The following is a 16,262-nucleotide window of genomic DNA, read 5'->3' as shown; positions in this document are numbered from 1 at the left end:
CCCAGGCAAGAATACTAGAATGGATTGCCTTTTCCTTCTCCAGTCAATTACCTCTAGCCTATCTTTAATAAAAACAGCAATAAATATTTAAATAAATAAATCTCTGCCTTGATTGTTTCACTAATTCCCTACTTCAATCCACTTTCTTCAGATTGTGAGAACCGTGTATATGGAGAGGGGGGAAATTATTTTCTCCCTGGAAATTATCATCAATTTCAAAAATTCCGTTAACTTTCCTGTTGAGTTACTCAAGTGATGCTGGCCTAAAGGGATGCAGATGGTCTGTGATTTTTCTACCTTCCAAAGTATTCACATTTGTTTGCATTTTGTTCTGTCTGTTATTTCACAGCATTAAACCACATTTGTTTAGTTGTAAACATAGTAGGTAGGTAGAATAATTAGATTCTGGTTCTAGCTCTTAGGGTTATGTAACTGGGAACAAGGCATGAATTTCTGTACCTCGGGACATTCATCTGTAAGAAGGGGAAGATAACCAGATTCCTCAGAGCTGGTGTGAAGATTCAGTGAAATAATACACATGCTTAGAACAATGTGTGGTGTTCTACACCCTGTTCATATCATCATCTCTTTTCATTTCATCTTCTTCTGTATTTTCAGGGAAAACAGGTGGCATAGCACAGGAACTCTTGTAGAGAGATAGACAAGAAATAGAAACATAACACTGAAAGCTTCCATCTGTAATTTGCCAGTGTCATCACCACATGGTGCAGCAGTGACTAAAGTCTTCATCGTCCCTGCTGACCATCTTGTGCAGCTTACTAATCACCCAATTCGATTCTGAGGGCATGGAATGGCATTTTCATTTTTGACAGACCTGACACCACAGGCTGCCCATTATTAAACCACACATTTGGTCCTTCTGTCCCAGGTTGTCTGCAATATGTGGACAATCTACAAGTCTTCCCACAGGGATTTGAATGAGGTTAAAATGTGTCGATTCGCTTTTATCCCTGTTCACATGGTGCTTTACAAGATGAGTTAAGGATGCCCCAGATATAGCAGTTCATCATTCTGTTTCTGTGCAAGGTGCAATGCAAGGCAGCCAAGAAGAAGCTGCCCTTCAGTCCTTGGATTCAGAGGTTTCTGGCTTCGTGTGCAAGCTCCTATTCTCACACAGACTTGGGCAGTGTGAAAATAAGAAGTAATAAAACTCTGAGTTCCACGAAGACACACACAGAGAAAAGTGATTCTTGATCTTTAAAGCCGGGGCATCACTGCAGTAGTACTAAGAGTACTAAGAGAGCTAAGTGGCTTCCCGGATGGTGGAGCAGGAAAGAATCCACCTGCTAACGCAGGAGACGCAGAAGCCGCAGGTTCCATCCTTGGGTCACGAAGATCCCCATGAGGAGGAAATGGCAACTAACTCCAGTATTCTTTTCTCGGGAATCCTATGGACAGAGGAGCCTGGGCTACAGCCCATGGGGTCACAAAAGAGTTGGATGTGACTGAGCATACTTGAGCAAGAGAGCGGAAGCACAGTCCAAAGACAGGCCCAGTAATGAATCTGAACAGGAAAGGGACTCGCTGCCAGTCCACAGTGCCCTATGGACCAGCCAGGCTTCTCAGTCCGGGTTTTCCTGTCTGTTTTTCCCTCACTGCTTCTATTTGTCAAGGGAAGAAAAAAAAAAAAAAACACGACAAAGATCAATATGACTGATCCAAGAAAAACTGGGGAGAGAAATCTCACTTCCCTGGTCTTGCTTTTCTGCAAATCCTCTTTCCTGAACCCCTAGGAGTATATCCCCTCTACTCCTTTTCAGGAGATGAGAACTTTTCAGCCTCTATGGAATCCCCTTCCCAACTCCAATCCCATTCCTGCTTCCCAACCAAAGCGGACAAGTAAACCTACCAGGGATACACTGAATTCATTTACATAAATAATTTACTTTTCCAAGTAAGAACAGTGCTCCTTCCTCCCCTTGAAACTGTACTACAACTCAGATTCTCCTCAAGAGAATCTAGTTCTGGTTATTAAGAAAACAAGGTCAGAAATTTTGTGTTCACTCTTCTGCTTCCAGATGACCAGACATAAAGGACCCAATGCCCTTCTCAGAGTGCTTTCTTGCTTTCACAATGTCTGAGCTTCTATTTATCTGCTGGAAACACATATGTGGTCTCTCTTGTATATGACAGATATGCAATCAAACATCACAGTGGCTCGAGGTCATGCAGTACCCAGATGCTGGGACAAATGATGAGGCCAACTGTACATGAACAAAGCTTTGGGTTAGAGAGATGGTGGAGAATACAAGGGAACCTCAGCTCCTAAGGAACCACTGCCTCTGTTCTGCAATACACAAGTGTATAACAAAACAACAGTGACATAATGCGTAACTTAGAAACGTTATCAATACTAATGATTGCTGTAGGCAAAAGAAAACTCATAATGTAATTTGGTTGGTAGACTAAAGCTCATGATTACAATATGTGGCAAATTTCTCGGTTTCTATGTCAATTAGAATTTAAACACAATAATCATTATTTATGTGTGTATTAGGTATAAATATTTAATATGGGTTATATTAAATGACAGATTAACAATGTTCTATATTTTATAGAAATGCAAGGGTAAAATATATATCTAAGGTAGTTTTTATAATTTGCTTCTTCATAACGTTTGGGTCATTTGCTTACAACTTTAAAAACCTTACATAACACCCCCATGACTACCAGAAAGAAGTTTCTGGCTCAGTTTATCTTTATCTATTCTACCTGGGTGGTACATTCAGTGTGAAGGGGACTGCAAGTCCCCCCAATTTGCTTGGATAGTAGTTTTTTTTTTAACCATCTATCATTTATTATTATTTTTACTTTACAATATTGTATTGGTTTTGCCATACATTAACATGAATCCACCACGGGTGTACATGTGTTCCCCATCCTGAACCCCCCCCCCCAAACCTCCCTCCCCGTACCATCCCTCTGGGTCATAGTTTTTATGACTGCATACAACCAGTTTGAATTTGTACTGAGGCTGAGATTTTCTCAGTGCAATATATGCACCTTTCTTCTCACTATTCTCCAAGTAATTTTCTCTTAAATTGCAATTTGATTACTATCTGATGATTAAGATCCCAAGACCTATTTTAAAAATTCCATATCTAGTCAAAAACTGTAAAAGAGTAAAAGTAACTGTTCTTCTGGATCATTACCTATTGTTTTGGTTCTTTTATAGAGAAATTTTAAATTAGCAACTTAAGACTTAGGAAAAACATTAGTTTAAAAATATCTTAATTGAAAAAAATTTTGATCAAAAATATCAAATATTGCTCAGAAAAGGTCATGGTTATTTAATTTCACAGTATAAATGTACAAAGCAACTGGTGAAATATCACTGTAAAAAATATTTCTTTTTGCTTTATTTTCTAAAGGCAATTGAGACAAGCACAACAGATAAGTAAGACAACATCGGCAATACACAAATACACTAATAAAAACAGATGAACCATCAATGACAAAATAATATATAAACATATGAACAAGAGCATGACTGGAAACCCCAGAAGTATCACATTCAGTATTAACCTAAAGGTAGTGTATATATATGTGTGTGTATATATATATATATATATATATATATATATTTGTGTGTGTGTGTGTGTGTGTGAGTGTGTAAAGTCAATTTTTATACCATTACCTATTTCAGTAGCAGGTAATATTTTTATTGTCTTATTCATAGAGATTTCTCTCAATACAACAGCTCTAACAGATATAGAACTATCTGGACTTTCAAATAATAAATGCTGAAATCATTTTTATAGATATTGCATATGCATGATTGGTTCCACTATGTATAGATAATATACAGATAACTAATTTTACTTAAAAATTAAAATTAAAATTTAATTAATTTTAACAGCACAAAATATTTTAAAAGTGTATTACTGACCTGAATATAAACATTCAGAATAAAAACTTTACATTAAATGGATACTTTCAAAATAATATGCATAATTTAATAAGGGAGATAAAATGGATAACATATAAATTTGCCATGTGCCAATCCAAAACCATTACCCCAATTCAATTTGATTATATAAAGTCACAGTAAATAATTTTTTTAATAGAAAACTAAAAAAAATAAAGAGAAAAAGTAACAACAAAAAATAAAGTCACATATTTACATTGTATGATATATAAACTTATCTATACTAGAAAACCTAGTCAACATTCTCTCCATTTTATAAATACCTCTTAACTATTAATTGATTGAATTGCACTTTTTGTTCAAGTTCTTTTATATTTTCAATTACCACAATGCATTAGGTGACTTGTTTGCATTATGTGTAAATGCCAACTATAAAATATGAATGATACACTTAAAATTACTTGAGTTGCAACACCTGACCAAATATCTGAATACTAGAATAACATTAATTAAATAAATGGCCTACTCCCATATGACTGCAACTGAGAATTGTCCATTAACAGCAATTTATCTACATTTGTGATAATTTATCCACATCTAGTGCACTGTGTTCCAAACTTTAAAATTACTAAGTCATGATGAAGGATGAGAAGGGCTAGTCCAAACTGTCTGAAGACATTTAAGACCTGAAATTTACCAATCTTTAACTGCAAGAGAATAGTCTAAATCTTTATTATTTTATAAATCTTAAAATATAAAATAGGAAACAAAAAGTATTTTTAACCCTTACAATTTACATATTACAAAATGGTCTCCACAGAAGATTAATTAAATTTTCAGTCTCTACTCATATTGCTTTCAATTACAGAGTAACTTTGATAATATTAAGTAGTCTGAATATTAGATTTAAAGTATACAGAAGACTTCTATATACTCTCTAGTATATAAAGCAATCTCTAGTAGATTTTAGCTACTTTATTTTCAAGCAAACACTGAATATACTACTTACAAATGGTGGATGCTTTTCTTGACATTCTGAAAATAGAAATTCTGTAAGGACATCATCATAACATAAGTAATACTGTCAACATCATGGCAGAAATTCACTTAAAATTATATCTGTGAACTCCTCCCTGATGAAGCCTTGTTTTCATATTCTTTATTATGTTCTTTCCAAAGCCTAACTTCATGAGGCCCTGAGATATAGCATGCATTCAAACATTAGCTGACTGGATAAAAGACTACTCGGTTCAGTTCAGCCACTCAGTCGTGTCTGACTATGACCCCATGGACAGCAGGAAACCAGGCCTCCCTGTCCATCACCAACTCCCGGAGCTCCCTCAAACTCATGTCCATTGAGTCAGTGATGCCATCTAACCATCTTATACTCTGTCGTCCCCTTCTCCTCCTGTCCTCAGTCTTTCCCAGCATCAGGGTCTTTTCTAATGAGTCAGCACTTCGCATCAGGTGCTCAAAGTATTGGAGCTTCAGCTTCAGCATCAGTCCTTCCAATAAATATTCAAGACTGATTTTCTTTAGGATTGACTAGTTTCATCTCTTTGTAGTCCAAGGGACACTCAAGAGTCTTCTCCAATACCACAGTTCAAAAACATCAGTGCTTTGGTGCTCAGCCTTCTTTATGGTCCAGCTCTCACATCCATAGTAGAGAATGGGCTTCCCTGGTGGCTCAGACAGTAAAGTATCTGCCTGCAGTGCGGGAGACCTGGGTTCGATCCCTGGGTCGGGAAGATCCCCTGGAGAAGGAAATGGCAACCCACTCCAGTACTCTTGCCTGGAAAATTCCATGGACAGAGAGGAGCCTTGTAAACTACAGTCCATGGGTTCGCAAAGAGCCAGGCACGACTATGCGACGTCACTTCTCACATCCATACACGAATACTGGAAAATCCATAGCTTTGACTAGACAGACCATTGTCGATAAAGTAATATCTTTGCTTTTTAATATGCTGTCTAGGCTTTTCATAGCTTTTCTTCCAAGGAAAAGGCGTCTTTTAATTTCATGGCTGTGTCACCATCTGCAGTGATTCTGGAGCCCAAGAAAATAAAGTCTGTCAGTGTTTCCATTGTTTCCCCATCGATTTGCCATGAAGTGATTGGACCAGATGCCATGATCTTAGTTTTCTGAATGTTGAATTTTAAGCCAACTTTTTCACTCTCCTCTTTCATTTTCATCAAGAGGCTCTTTAGTTCCTCTTAATTTTCTGCCATAAGGGTGGTGTCATCTGTATAGCTGAGGTTATTGATATTTCTCCCTGTAATCTTGATTCCAGGTTGTGCTTCATCCAGCATGGCATTTCACATGGAAGGTCCCTTGGAGAAAGGAAAGGCAACCTACTCCAGTATTCTTGCCTGGGAAATCCCATGGACATTACAGTCCATGGGGTCGCAAAGAGTTGGACATGACTAAACATGAGCATTAGAGGATAAGATTTACACAAGGATCCATTGATGTATATATTACATAAGCATTCCATATATTTTACATAGAATTACTTCCCTGGTGGCTTAGATGGTAAAGCGTCTGCCTACAATGTGGAAGACCCAGGTTCGATCCCTCGGTTGGGAAGATCCCCTGGAGAAAGAAATGGCAACCCATTCCAGTACTCCCGTCTGGAAAATCCCATGGACAGAGGAGCCTGGTAGGCTATAGTCCATGGGGTCACAAAGAGTCAGACACGACTGAGCGACTTCACTTTCCCATAGAATGCAGATCTATTACATATACATTATACATATACATACATATTACATGTATTTTACATGTGTGTCTGTTTCCCTAGCAAAAGGTGGTACAATATAAATATGACTGAATTATCTGTGGTTAGTTTACAGAAAATCTATAGTGTGGAATATACACTTCTGTGTTATGACAGACTCACCAACCTTCCCTCTTTAACATTACCCCTTCATGCATCAGTGATATGCCTCACTCGTTTTTACATGTCAATCCACCATATCTTATTAAGACTGAACTTAAAATTCTTAAAATGAAGAGCTCTACTTTTCTCTCCTCTAATTCTCCCCCATCATTTCTAGAATGTGCCTCTGGATGGGGAATATATCCATCTTGGTGCAGATTCCATCAGAAGCAGACCTTGAGATAAGGATGGAAGTGTAAGTAGTTTACTTGGGAAATGATCCAGAAAATACCAGTTAGGCAGAGAGGGAAGAAAGCTAATAAAGCTCACAATATCAAGCCAGTTACCCCCCTATACCAGTTAGAGTGGGGTCCCATAGGACACAGTATAAAGAACATAAGCCAGAGTGGTCCCAACCAAGGAACTAGGAGGCTACAGTATTTATCTAGCAAATCTGTATTTACTCAGTGGTACTTCTGGCTTGCTCTCCAAGAGGGCCGGGTGTGCACGTAAGGCCAAGAGGAAACAAACAAAAAATATCAGGCAGAGGGTGTTCCTAGAAAATATCCAATAAATATGGGCAGAGCACTAAATGCATCTGTTGGCAGAACTGTCTACTTATTCCCGGATTAAAGAGTGCTTCCTCCTTTTCTCTGTAGGAATTGAGCCCACGAAGATAACTGAGAACAACATTGCTACTCACACTTAATGGCAAAGAGAAATTTGTGACCGTACTAAAGGCAAAAGAGATGACTTCATTTGCAAACTTTGACTCGTGGATTAAGAAGGGAACGCAACGAAGAGCACCTCATCTAATCTAGATTCTATAAAATTATTCTTATAAATAGAAATTTAATTAGGTAAAAGGAAATTAGGAGCTTCTTAAGTAATTTGAGTCACAAAGGACTGAACCCAAGTGTCACCTTTACACTTGTAAGGTATATCACCATAACAAGTATTTAATTTCCCAGAAACTGAGTTTCCTAGTCCTTAAAATAATTACCTACAATTCAAGGACTATCAGATAGTTGACTGAAATAATAACTATCGTAAGTTAACTTACACATATGTTTTTACATGTTTGTTACACACACACATACACATATAACATATAATATAGCTAACATATAGCACTAGCTAAGTACTCAGTATAAACGGCTAGTTTTACAGGACTATCTTACAGAAATAAAATTACTGACATTTGTAATAGCTGAATGACTTGCCTAAGGCCACTCAGGTAGTGAATAAATAAGCACAGCACTGAAATCTGGGTCCTCCATATTAATCAAGGATCTTATCTTCAAAGATGGACAACAAACAAAACCAAAACTAAACAGTAAGTTTTCTTGGAGGCACAAAATTACCTTTAAATGTGAATGAACAATGTTTAAAATGTTAATACTGTAACCGAATAGGACCCTATGGGGAGTTCCCAAGACAGATTTCTCCCCACCATGTCCTCTGCCTGCCCCTTGTCTGTAGACAACTTTAGCCTCCGAGGCTGAGTTCTAAAGAATAAATTTAACTGGAGAAGTGGGGAAATGGCAGAAAGAAAGGAAAACAGTCAAATAAAACAAAATAAGAATATGTCAGCCATTAAACAAAGTCAAGGACCTCAATGGCCATCAAAACATTCTGAGCCCTGATCTTCAGGCTGTTCTGCAGACACGAAGACCCCCACTAGGTGGAAGAAGTTAACTTCCTGCTGTCCACAACCTGGTAGACCCCAAGTTGGTTTAGAACCAGAAAGTTGAACATGTAGACTCCTGATTACCTCATCACCAACCAATCAAAAGAATGTCCAGGAGCTGCACACACTGCACAACTGCCCCTCCTTCACATTCTGTCTTTAAAAACATCTCCCTGAAAGCTACTGGCAAGTTTAGGCATTTCCAGAACCAGCTACCTGGACTCCTTGTTTGGTGCCCTGAAATAAAGGCTGCACTTGCCAGAGCTTCCCTGGTGGCTCAGATGGTAAAGAGTCTGCCTGCACTGTGGGAGACTCGGTTCCATCTTTAGGTCAGGAAGTTGCCCCTGGAGAAGGAAATGACAACCCACTCCAATATTCTTGCCTGGAAAATCCCATGGACAGAGGAGCCTGGCAGGCTACAGTCCATGGGGTTGCAAAGAGTTGGACACAACTGAGCGACTTCACTTTTTCTTTTGCCTTCACTACAAAGCATTGTCAGTAGATTGGCTTTACTGCACAGGCAAGTGGACCCAAGTTTAGTTTGGTAACAGTACTTTATTTTATTAGTAAATATGGCCGAATTTTAGAGTTAAACTTGGGCTAGTATAAACTTATATTATAAAAGGGATTTTAAAAGTGCAAAACATTTTTTAACATGGCAATGACTCATTTAGGATGCATTCAACTAACCAAAATTCTTAATTAACTAAATATCTTCAGCATCCCTAGAAAAGTGAGGACAACCCCATGAGCAATCATTATCTTAGATACGATGTTTAAAAAACAAGCAAGGCTATCACCACCAGTCTGAAATATGTCTAGGTACTCTGCCAACTCACATTTTTGCAATGAGGATTTCTATTCAATTAATACATGCTGATCCTGATGTCCTGAAGTAACCAATATAGATCCAATCACTATGAACACCAAGCTGCACTTGATGAGCCACTGAGCTAAGTTAAAATAGTGTATCTAAATGTCAATTAGCACTGAAATTGGTTTAAATATTCTTTTCTTCATCTTTAGTCAACCAGAACACCTTACTTTCCAAGCATACTGGTATGAATTCTTTAATTTTTATCAATATATACATTTTTGCCTAAAGAGATTGAACTGAAATATCATCTACAAAACATCTATATCCCTTTAAATTACTAACATGAGACCAAAGAAGAAGGCCACAAGTGATGCCTCCCATAAAATCCCCTGTGTGTAGTGTGGGTTTGTATTGGGAGCTGAGATGGGAGGAAGGTATTTCCCAGTGGTTGAACAAGGAAATTCTGAATGGGGCCAATAATGGGTTTTTTGTGTTATTAGAACAGCAATACCAAACTGAAATTTAATGAAACATTTCAGTTGAGTTGAAAGTCTAGTTAGTATACACGTATTATTTTAAAACAAAGAAATGTGGCATGTAATACCTAAATGACTATTTCAGAAAATACCAAATTCAATGAAACATAAAATGTGCTTTTAAAAAAATAATAATACGACATAACAAGAGTAATTCCAAAAGTTTAACGAGGCAAAGCAGTGATTCTACAGATAAAACACATGAGCAATATGCTGCTAATAACACTCTTTTTGAAATTTATGTTTTAATTTTGTGACATATATACTATTTTGGTTAAATACATTATTTATGAGAAGGTTGAATCAAGCTATACGAACACATTATGAATAATAATCATCGTTACCCGTTCAAAGTGAGTTTTTCCAATTGCAAACGCTGTCATTTTCACTAACTACCTGTTACATATTGAAACCAACTGTCTACCTGTGTCTCCAAATGTTTAAAAAGCATAAAATTCCCAGTGGCAGGTGGACACCTAATCAGGTATGCTTTTTCAATCAACTCGGATGCATTTTCGAATTTGATTAATAACAGCCAAGGGGAAAATATGAAAACTGATCGGCAGTGATGCTGCGTGCCATTTGGACGCACTATACCTTTCACACCAGCCTCATCCACACCCTGGGAAAGCACAGATAGACAAAAGAATAAGCACCAAATAAATGCAATAAATACATTGCAGGGGTCCGAAAGTGAAAAGGAGTTCCTTGCCTACACCAGTAGCCCTATAGTCAAAATGGAGAGACACGTCAGAGTCCCTCTCCCTCCCTCCCCCAAGCTCTGGCTCCCTTTCCTCGTCTCCCTCCTTTTAGCCTTTCGGCCTCCCTATCCCTCCCTTTTCCAGCTGTATCTTCGGAGCCACACTGCAGCACACCACTCACCTGTCGTCGTTCTGCCATCCTTGGTCCCCGAGCAGCAAATCCCGAAACCTGTACCTGGGAGGCAGAGGGGGCACTTCGCTCTCCAGATCAACCATCCTTCCTCAAAGAGTGGGAAACGTGAGACAACGAATGGAGGAGGCGAGGAGGGCGAGCGAAAGAAAATATTGCGGACTGGGGAGGTGGGGGGCGAGGACTTCGTTAAAGGCGGCGGCGGGAAGAGGGACCGCAGCAGGGGAAGGTGCCTGGGAGGGTGGAGGGGGTCTGCGCCCAGCCGGAAGCTGAGGCCGAAAGGGGCCGGCTCCTCTCCTCCGGAGAGTGTGATGGGGATGATGCAAACCCAGCCCAGGAGCAAAAGTCTGGCTCTGACAAGGACCGACGATGCCAAGGAACCGCCCCCAGGCTGGGCGCCGCCTCTAGTCGCCAGGACTCGGGGGAGGCGGGAAGGCAAAAGTTACTTCGCCCGAAAAAAAAGAGAAAAGACGCGCGGTGCCTAGAAAGAGAGGAGAGGGGTGGGCGTGCGCGCAGCGCGAGGGTGAAAGCCCGTCCTGCCCGGCTGCAGGCGAGACCCTCCGGGGAGGGTAGCCCAGCTTGCAGCAGGTTCCCGCAGGCGGAAGCCCCGCACGGCCGCGCAGGCGCCGGGGGGCCTGGGGCTGGGGGTCCCGGCGCAGCGCAAGGGCTCTCCCCGTGGGCGGGGCCTCCACGGAGGCCCCGCCAATGAGACGCCCCTCGTTAGCATAACGGTGACGGAGGTGCCGGGGGACGACCAATGGGGGCGAGCCTAATTAGTGGGTTCCCGGGCTGAAGCCCCCCCTCCGGAGAAGGGGGACTCGAGAGCGTCGAGTGTCCCCAGGTCACCCGGCTCCTCGTCTTTGGCCGCCTTCAGCCAGGTAGGCAGCGTGGAAATGGCACGTTCCTGGAGAGGGAATCCCCGCTCCCAGCTTCAGGAAAGTCCTAGTCTTTTTTTTTTTTTTTCCTCACAGACTGAAAGCCAGGGAGGTGTTTTCCCTGATCCTGGAAAGGAATGAATAAGGGCCACTTTAGGCCGTTGCAGAGAAGTGTTTAGATGCTGGCAGGGAGGACGCATTGGAATGCGTGGAGGATGACCTACTAGGGCAAGAGTGTGGTGCTGTGGGCTTCCGTGTGGCCTTCGCCTTGTTCAGTGCGCCCCTGTTAGTGGTCCACGCGGGCAGAGGAAGGGTGAACCCGGGAGTCCACAGCCTACTTTTCAGACTGGACCGCTGCTTATGGGAACATGCCTATGTTGCTCTTCTACCAAACACCGACTCCATCAGGATATGTACATTCAGACACCAACTACTTCTCCTCTGAGAGACACGGGCCTGTGGGTACAGAGAAGGTTGTGTCACGGCCAGTGGCCTCGGGGATCTCATCATTTGCTTGGAGGATCAAGCTTATAAATGAAGTGATACAACATGAGACACAGTAATCCAGCAACATACAGAGTTTGGGAAATACCTGTGAGATAACACACTTTTTCATGCACGGAAGGGTCAAGACAGAAAGTGAACCAAGTCTGTTATGTTACTTTGCAACTTACTCAAGGAAAGGGAAGAAAGCAGTGGAGCGAGCAGAGAGAATCCTATGAGTACATGCAAAATGCTAGTTAAAAATGTTTGGTTCATTCAGGAGTCAGTGATTAATTTGGTATGATTAAATTCTCAATGAGGTCATGGAGTGGAGGGTTAAATACGGAAAGTTAGAAATTCAATAAAAAGTCAAACTGTAGAAGCAGAGAAAATCGAATGAGCACCTACCTAAATCTTAAGAATCAGTGGAAATAGATGTCTCTATCTTCCAAATCCTACCCATTCTTCCAGACCCACCTCAAATGACATCTCCTCTATTAGATTTCCTGATGCTTCCATTTGGCTAAGATGCCTTCTTCCTTTGAATCCTTCATACCCTCTGTGAGTGTTTTGCTTAGAGTGCTTATTTTTTTCTCGCCAGCTGTATGATTAACTGTGCATTTTTCTACATCTTATCCCCCTTCCCGTGGCTTATCTTTCTAGCACAGTGCCTTTAAAATGAGTAACATCTCAACACGTACTGTTGAGATGCATTAAAAGCTCTTAAAGCTAGGAAGTTAATCTTTTTTTTCACTTTGGCTTTAGCTCCAAAGTTATGTGTTTATGGTTTGTTTTTGTTTTGTGTGTGTGTGTGTGTGTGTTTTGCCACCACTTTGCCAAATGAGAAAGGTGAATCGGTACATTGTTAGTTTACGTGGGATGGGCCGGGGTTGGGGAGAGAATATCTGTTTTATCTTTTGGACCTTATAATCTGCTATTAAGATAGCTCTATGAAGTTTACTTTTTTTTTTTTTTTTACTGTTCCAGGCTAGTATTTATATTTTTATTTATATTATTATAGTCTGCTTTTATATACAGGGCAGAAATCTGAAGTATTTATGTATCAGTAACCAATTCAGAAGCAAGACACTAAAATGAAGGAAAAAAAATAGCTGTTTAGTGTTGGATTCTTGTGATTTTACAGATTAGAGAGTAAAGCAGTAGCATTTGATTTAAAAGAAAGCTGTGCACCCTCACCCTTATGACAGTTTGAATTATTTGGTTTCCAAGTACCCAGGAAACATTTTAAGAGGGAACAAGTACCTCAGGTAGAAAGAAAAAAAAAAGGAATAAATAAAAACTTGCTCCGCTAGTAGTGTCATAGCCCAGCTGTCAAGGATACAAAGGGTACAAAGGACCCTACTGTGTCAAAGCAAGTGGAGACCAATATGTGCCTTACAGTTGTCACCAGTGAAGAATCTTATCTTTCTGAATTTAAGAAAATTAAAAGAATGGTGCAATATAACAAATATATCCTGACAGTCTTAAAATATAGCAATATTTGGGCATTGAAACTTAATTTTTTTTCAGTTTTCTGAAGGCAGACTTTTCATTTTTTGTCATTAATTTTTACTTTTAGCTCTCCCAGCTGCTTTTCTATACTTTTTACTCTTTTTTTCATGCCAAGTCATGCCATTTCCTGCTGTTAAAACATACTTTCCTCTTTCACTCTTTTTATCTTGGTTTCCTTTTTTCAATGTACTCTTTTAATCTCCTATTTCATCGACTCTGTGTGTGTGTGTGTGTATGTGTGTGTGAAAGCTTTCATTTTACCATGACATGAGAGTCTATTTTTAGAAACAGTTTTAACTTGGTTCTGTACAATTTTGCAGTTTCCTTGCTGGTAATCTTAGGTGATCAAATCAAAATCTAGAGTAGATGAGAGCAATAGACTAATTTGGTCTCATAATACTATGAGAACACTTGCCACAACTCTTCTGAATTACAATAGTGCTGGAGTAGACCATGCCTAGACTGATAATTAGGGAGAAGATTCATTTCCTAGTCTTTCCAGAAACAGATTTCAGAATATCTTCTAATTTCTTCCTTTTTCAATACAGAAAAGGTATTTTTTTTAGATCTTTGATTTCCAGTACATTAATTATATTAATATTTAAATATAAAAATAAATGAGAGTAGAGTGAAGAATGATTGAAGAGTGAGTGAAGAGTAAAGATAATGAGTGGGAAAGGATTTTGCTTACAAAAAGCAATTTCTTGATAATTATCTTGTGAATAATAAGCATGGTTGGCAGTATAGAATATGTTGGAGTTTTTTAGCCAAAAATATATGCACATTACGTGTGTTATTTTTATGAGAACATTTTTAAAACTGCCAGTGATTATGTCTACCGAGGCCTATAAAAGTTGTTTGAAAATAAATTTTGAATAGAAAAAAATAATTTTATATATGTTAGGCTTCCTACTTCATAGATCCTTCATCTGTGTAGGCAAAAGAAGGCGGGATAATCCACATCTATTCAGCATCATTAAGTTACATAGCAGCATTTCAGTGTAAAAAAGAAAGATGTGTTCAGTTAATTTTTTAACAAAGATTCATTAAGTCATCACAAATTAAACTTCCCATAGTCTAAGGGCGCAGGAGAAGGCCATCCAATAGTACACTAGAATATGGCAACAGTAGTAATTGTCACTGGCAGCGTGTTGCTGAGGAGCACAGAGAGACATCTCATTCTGCTTTGGGAAAATCAGGAAGGCTTTCTGGAGGAGATGACATTTATGCTAAAGAATTTTAAAAGCAAATGAGAGCATCAGTAACTACACAGGTATAGATAATGGATATGAGAAAGCGATAGCAGATTCCAGCAAATGCAAAAGCTTCATGTAGTTTGAACTCAGGGTGTATATTTAGGTCGGGAGGAGACAGAAGGAAGAAAAATTGGCAGGAAGACTGGCAGCCAGGAGCTGCCTTCATTTATCATTTGGAGGGGCTTGCCATGCCTTGCCATACGTGTGGGTTTTAACTTGTAGACAATGCTGAACCTTTTGAGGATTTTTAAGGAGGTATGTGACAAAACCCAGTTCATGTTTGGAAAGACCACCATGGTTAGCAGTGAAGATGATTGATTGGTGGGGAGGACAGGAAGGGAAGAAGGGAGACCATTGAGGAGCCATTCAGTACGTCAGGAAAGATATGCTGAAATAATTACAGTGCAGATGGAAAGTAGAAGACAGCTTTGTAGAAAATTAAGAAGATGGTCTTGGAAGGACCAGATAGTTGAGATATTGTGAAAGTTAATGGGGAGTGAAGAATCAATGATTCTGGGCTTCCAGGATGAGTAAGTAGGTGAAGAGTATTATTCTTGGGTGAGATGGGAATACAGAAATAGGTCTGAGTGAGAAAATGAGTTCACTCTAAGCCATCTGCAAAAGGGAGAAGTCAAGAAGGTTTGAATCTATGGGTCTGAATACCAGGAACAGATTTTTATCCAGAGATGTAAAATCAAGAAGCATCCTCTAGAGAGATAACTGCACCTGGCTCAAGGTACCAGGAGGTGACAGCAGGGCAGACACTGAGCCTATAACGGTGCCCGCGGGAGCGGATGGGCTGCAGAGGTGGGAGGCGGACAGAAGGAGTGGCTCTCTATTTTCTTGATTGATTTTATTTGGTGACCCTTAATTCAAGCTAAAATAGATTCTATCTACAGGAAGAAAACTATAACAAAACCTGTCCTATATTCTAAGCATGTCTAGCCACATGAACAGAATCATTTTTATTTCAGCAACACTGAAAAGAGGAACCAGTGGAGAGAAAATGAAAAGGCAGAATATCACCACTGACTCACCAATTCCACCTGAAAAGCACAGGTAGGTAGTTTAGAGGAAGGCCATTTGGAGATTTATGAAGATATTCCAGTAATTAATGTGATTTACCCAAACTTCCAGTGGCTTTTGCCATTCTAAAATTAAAATCTCTTTGAGAAGCAGAATGTGTGTTTGCACCTTACAATGGAAGTTTGCCATAAATTACATTAAGGTAATATATGGCTATAGCATTTTATTATTATTTTAATAGCAGTGTCCTCTGTGAGTTTCCTCTATGCTTCTGTCCCTTTTCTCAAAGCTTTCCCTAAACACACATCTTATTCAGCATTACTCAATGACAACCATATCATTTCCCTTTACCTGTTTCTAAAGTCTCTTCCTTTGAATTTTTGGAGGAAGAAGACAGAATTAAATTAG

At 39.6% G+C, this 16,262-nt stretch overlaps 1 protein-coding gene across 1 annotated transcript in view; it reads right to left on the bottom strand.

The window, feature by feature from the left end:
• The window catches only part of KCNT2 (potassium sodium-activated channel subfamily T member 2), a 436,616-nt gene extending 425,828 nt beyond the window's left edge, over positions 1–10,788 (bottom strand). Inside the window, exon 1 of the mRNA XM_052653896.1 lies at positions 10,694–10,788. Within this exon, the coding sequence (XP_052509856.1) occupies positions 10,694–10,788 (95 nt within the window). The remainder of the gene's footprint in view (positions 1–10,693) is intronic.
• Positions 10,789–16,262: the final 5,474 nt, after the last annotated feature.

This window comes from Budorcas taxicolor, chromosome 16 (assembly GCF_023091745.1).
Source record: "Budorcas taxicolor isolate Tak-1 chromosome 16, Takin1.1, whole genome shotgun sequence".
Taxonomy (NCBI): Eukaryota; Metazoa; Chordata; class Mammalia; order Artiodactyla; family Bovidae; genus Budorcas; species Budorcas taxicolor.
Note: the sequence above shows the minus strand (reverse complement) of the source record. Positions and strands in the feature narration are given on the sequence as shown.